The sequence below is a fragment of the Penaeus monodon genome, chromosome 6 (assembly GCF_015228065.2).
Source record: "Penaeus monodon isolate SGIC_2016 chromosome 6, NSTDA_Pmon_1, whole genome shotgun sequence".
Lineage (NCBI taxonomy): Eukaryota > Metazoa > Arthropoda > Malacostraca > Decapoda > Penaeidae > Penaeus > Penaeus monodon.
In genome coordinates this window covers 26,876,556-26,881,694 of record NC_051391.1, presented here as the reverse complement: position 1 = coordinate 26,881,694, position 5,139 = coordinate 26,876,556, and the positions used below count along the sequence as shown (strand labels likewise).

Sequence of the window (5,139 nt, the reverse complement as noted above, 5' to 3'; positions counted from 1 at the left end):
TCTCTCCTATTCTCTCCTCTCCCCCTCCATTTCTCTCTTCTCCCTCTTCCCTATTTCTCTCTCTCTTTCCTATCTCTTCTCTCTCTCTCTCTGTCTCTCTATCTCCTTTCCTATATCTCTGTCTCTCACTCTCTCTCTCTTTCCTATCTCTCTCTTCTCTCTCTCTCTCTCTCTCTCTCTCTCTCTCTCTCTCTCTCTCTTTCCTATCTCTCTCTGTCTCTCACTCTCTCTCTCTCTTCTATCTCTCTCTGTCTCTCGCTCTCTCTCTCTCTTTCCTCTCTCTCTCTCTCTCTCTCTCTCTCTCTCTCTCTCTCTCTCTCTCTCTCTCCTTTCTCTCTCTTTTCTCTCTCCTATCTCTCTCTCTTTCCTATCTCTCTCTCTCTCTCTCTCTCTCTCTCTTTCCTATCTCTCTCTCTCTCTCTCTTTCCTATCTCTCTCTCTCTCACTCTCTCTCCCTTTTCTATATCTGTCTCTCACTCTCTCTCTCTTTTCTATCTCTCTCTCTCTCTCTCTCTCTCTCTCTCTCTCTCTCTCTCTCTCTCTCTCTCTCTCTCTAATAGAAAATTGAGGAAGAAAAGAAAATGATCACTTACTGGTTTACAGAAGGAAAAACGTTATAAGAATGGAAAAATGGTAAAATACGAATCACATTTCAATGACAAATTTCTCATAATGATTCTTGGATTCCTAACCTGATACTTTTTGGAGGCTAACATTTCTGCTGATGTCATCTGGTTGAGGTCCCCTGGCTCCGGAGTCTTGGGGCGTGCTACTGGCTGCTCAGCCTCCTCCTCACTCTCGGAGTCTGAGAGAAGAGTGGCTTCTCTTGCTTTGTGTGACTTTATATTCTTCTCGTTGCTCTCTTCTGACTCATCTGAATAGAGGCGTCCAAGGAAGCTCAGTTTAATGGGCGCTTCTGCCTCTTCTTCCTCTTTAGCTTTGTTGCTGTTTATCTCCTTTCCAGAGACTCCACTAGGTCTTGAATCCTCCTCTTCCTTGTCACTGAAATCTACATTTTCACCAGCAGCTGGGTAATTGACATCATAAGGAAGTGAGATGTGTTCCACTTGTTCAAAAAGGGGTGGGTCCTCAATGCTGGCATTAGGATGCGATATGCTGCTTAGTGCAGATGTAAAATATGAATGGTAGTGAGGAACCAGAATTCCCTGAGGAGAATTCTCAAGTTCATTTGGTTCTTTTCTTCTCTCAAGATTTTCCTCAGATCCTAATGTTCCTGTCAAGACGAATGCAATTTCAGGTTTAGATTCTGTGTCAATTTCAAATGTACCTCCCTCAACAATATCAGTAGGCTTATCAGTAGACTGATCCTCTCTTAAACACTTCTCACGATACCGCATTTCATCAAACCTTGAACCCCCAATAGATGGAATAGACTCTGGAGCAACATCATCAGAATCTTCATAGGCAAAAATCTGAATGTCTGTTACTTCTGGCTCCTCCACTTGGTCAATTATGAAGGCAAGATGACTTCTAGGCTTTCCACCTTCAACTATTGTAGCCTGATTTGTTTCTGTGTCAACCACCAGAACATCTTCACCATCACCATCATTTTTTGAATTGTATATTTGTATAGAAGACGGACCAGACTCCTCTTCTAGGTCTTCTAATATCAAACTATCATGTATATTTTCTGTTAAACTATCAACCTTTGCTTGACTACAAATATCTAGAGAACTACTAATATGTAATCTATCAACAGTATCAGAAGAGGAATCAAGGGTTTTGGATTTGTCCTTTGATTCCTCTTCTGCAACTATAATACCATCCTCAAAATCCCCAGAGAAAGCTAGCTCACTTAATCCAGGCTCCATTTTATTTACTGTCTCTTCACTGACAGCTTCATGTATAACAAAAGTGCCATCTAATTTTTTGGAACCATCCAAACATAAACTTTCTGAAACTGATTCATGGAACTCAATGCTAGGATCTTCTGTGATGCTCTTATTGCTGAGTCTTCTTGCTGGTGAATCATAGTCCTCAAGGAAGCTCTCTTCTTTTATAGGAGATAAAGTGGTGGTGATGATACCTCTGTAGTTGATAACAACATTGTCACGTTCCCCAGATGGGATATCATCAGGTTCTTCAGGTTCCATTTCCTCCTTTTCCTGCACACCACCGAGCTTCAAGTTCAACTCAGCCCTGAGAGCATTTATGTCTTCTGGTTTGTATCCAAGTACCTCCTCATCATCTGTTGTGTTGTATGAAACGTATGTTCCCTCATCATCAAGATTTAGCAAATCAGTTGAGGAGTAAGGACTCTTGGTGGAAGACGTGTCACTGCGAGGGCTTGCTTCCAGATCTTCCTGTGAACCTTTGAGTTTTCCATCAAAGGTACTATTGCCATCAGCTGCTTCTTGGAGCAGCTGCCTTGTCTGAAATGCTGCCTCTTGCCAGGCAACCATCTGCTGCTGCCAGAAGTCCCCATTTTCTGCTTCATCATTCTCTACTGCAGAATCTTGACTCTCTTGTGATGACCAACAGTCATCACCTCTTATCCTATATTGGTAAGCACTTGGCGAAAGGTCATCCTCTTCTTTAATTAAATTCACTTCAGAATCTAAATCAAAAGTTTTGAGTTTAAGCACATCACCATTTAGGTTTACTAATTTATGGTTTTCTAAGTCTGTTGTGGCAGATTTTGCACCGAGCCCCTTTTCTTCTGCAGATGATATCTGGAATCCAAGTCCTGTTTTTATTTTTCCATCATTGTGTATTGCCTTGTCTTTTTCTACAATGAAGTCATGAACTGAATCACTCGTATCTGATCTGACAACACTTTTCTCATCAGAGCTCTGAATTTCAGGCAACTGGCATGATGAAACTGTTGATGAATCTGCTATTTCACATTCTCTGCCAAATGTTTCCTTTATGTCTTTACTTTGTTTTACTAATTGATTAATCTCATTATGGTCCATTACCTCAAATGTGCAGTCAACTGAATCTTCCCTCTTATAGGTATAAGAATCTGAGGGGGTGTCAATAATAACATATGAATTGCCAACAGAACAGGTTTCATCAATCTTACTGCCTTCTGAAGAACTCCACTCTCTTTGGTTCAATGAGTTTACATCTGGGAAAGGAGTTTGCTTTAGTTCCTCATCAGAAAGCAGAGTTGCAGTTTTGTAGAGATCAGACACTTCAGCTGACGTATACAGTTCTCTTGTCACTGGTCTGGATTCGGCAGTTAGGTAAGATTCATCACTAAACTTCATAATCTGGTTCCTGTCACATAAAGAGGATTCCATGCTGGCAGTGCGAAATGGTTCATGAAATTCTGAGGAAACCTTTTGTACCAAAGCATCAGAGTGTTTCGTAAGAGATGAGCTTGAATCTGAACTGAAAAATATGTCCGTATCAACCTTTGGACGATGAGAATCAACATCTGATATTTCACTTTCATTGTGCTTCATAATGTCAGAAATCTCATTACATGTACTATGCTCAAATGTACTACTGAGATCCTGTCTTAAATCTGAGAGACCAGGATATTCTGCTTTGTTCACTATCACATTTTCACTCCTATCAAATGTGCTTCCTAATATATCACTTGCTATGTCACTCTTTATATTTGTTTTATCATTTGAAATTTCCTTGAAAACTGTATCTGAGTTCACTAAATCTTCATTCATTGTACTACCTAGGAATCTATCCCATTGTTCTAAATCAAATTCAATCCCAGCCAAGTCTTTCTCATTATTCTTGTTGTCTGCTGGGTGAACTTCTCTTGGAACAGCTGATGGCTGGGTGTTTTCTTCTTTACATTCAGTGGATTCAGGGGATTTGATGGCCCTGTATAGTTCTAAAGAATAGTGTTCCAAAGCTCCTATAACTACCTCTTCTCCTTCAACAATTTCTTCTGGTTTATAGCTGGGAATTTCAGGTGCTGTTTTTTTATCCTTTCTCTCATTACAGGAATGGTCATTTTTCTGTTCATTGTCAGCATCCTTCATTTCATCCTTGTTAAATCCAAATACTAACCGTTGCTTGACATCAGTATTATCCTTGTCAACAGCAATTACACTGCTAGACATTTCTTGATCTCCTTCATAACTTGTATCATGGACACTGAACCCATCTGTAAATGGCGAAGAACCCATCTTTTCATCCCCTGTCCCCCTCTCTCCAGTGTCATCTTCATCCTTTTTCAGTGGTGTGCTGGTCAATCTCTGTCTGGACTTTTCCTGTACATAATCAAGAAACTTGTTTAATTCTGCAGATCTACAGGATACCTCCCCAGTTTGGACTGCTGATCTCTGACTGTTCAAGGCAGGATCCTTATTGCTGCTGTCCTCATCCCTTTGGTTGTCAGTCCTAATTTTTTCCAACATCCAGCCATTATCCATATCATTCACTTCAACCTTTTTAATATTGTCACTGAAAACCACAGAATCCTTCTGTGTCTGGGCATCACCATTATTTTCATAAGTAGGATCTGATGCACATGAAATAGCATTTTCCTCTTCATCGAATACAAAGCGAAACTCTCTTGGTTGGTTGCTATTCATAACTTTTGGTGGGCTTTCCACTGGGGGTGGACTTGGTGTGCTTAGTTTTACAGAGGCATCATGGACTACAATGTCAGGTAGTGCCACTGGTTTAGGTTCACGTGAAGAGACAACACAATCTGGAGAGGCTGGCAGTGGCTTTTGCTCTGGTGAGGCATCATACACTTCTGAAGAGTGACTTTCCTCTGCTTCTTTACTTAATCCTATCTTCTCCTCTGTATCTTCAGAGGAGATAACTTCACCTAAAAAAGGATCGGCTTCACTTTGGTGTCTGTTATTAAAATTATTTGAATTATCTGATTCAACACTTGTTGCCAGCTTGTCTGTAGATCCATCTTCAGAGTTCTCAACTGTATCTGAATCATTTAGTGTTTTATCAAAGCCAAAGTCATGATTTCTATATTCTATTGATGATGCATTTTCTCTGCTTGCTTCTGTGATAATTGAGTATCTATGTTCAGCTTGCAATCTTTCTATTTCTCCCATAAACTTATCATCCCTGAGAGCTTCCCTGATATTACCTTCACTAGAATAAGATTTCTCTTGTGCAAGAGGTTTCTTAACAGGTTCAAATGCTAAAGAATTTCGTTGACTAGCATTGTCTGAATCACTT

General features: G+C 40.2%; 1 protein-coding gene across 1 annotated transcript in view; it reads right to left on the bottom strand.

The window, feature by feature from the left end:
- Positions 1–5,139, bottom strand: part of LOC119574360 (serine-rich adhesin for platelets-like) — a gene marked incomplete in the record, with an annotated part of 179,217 nt that overhangs the window by 38,046 nt on the left and 136,032 nt on the right. The window contains 1 exon segment of the mRNA XM_037921566.1: positions 693–5,139. This exon segment is cut by the window's right edge and continues 513 nt beyond it. Within this exon segment, the coding sequence (XP_037777494.1) occupies positions 693–5,139 (4,447 nt within the window).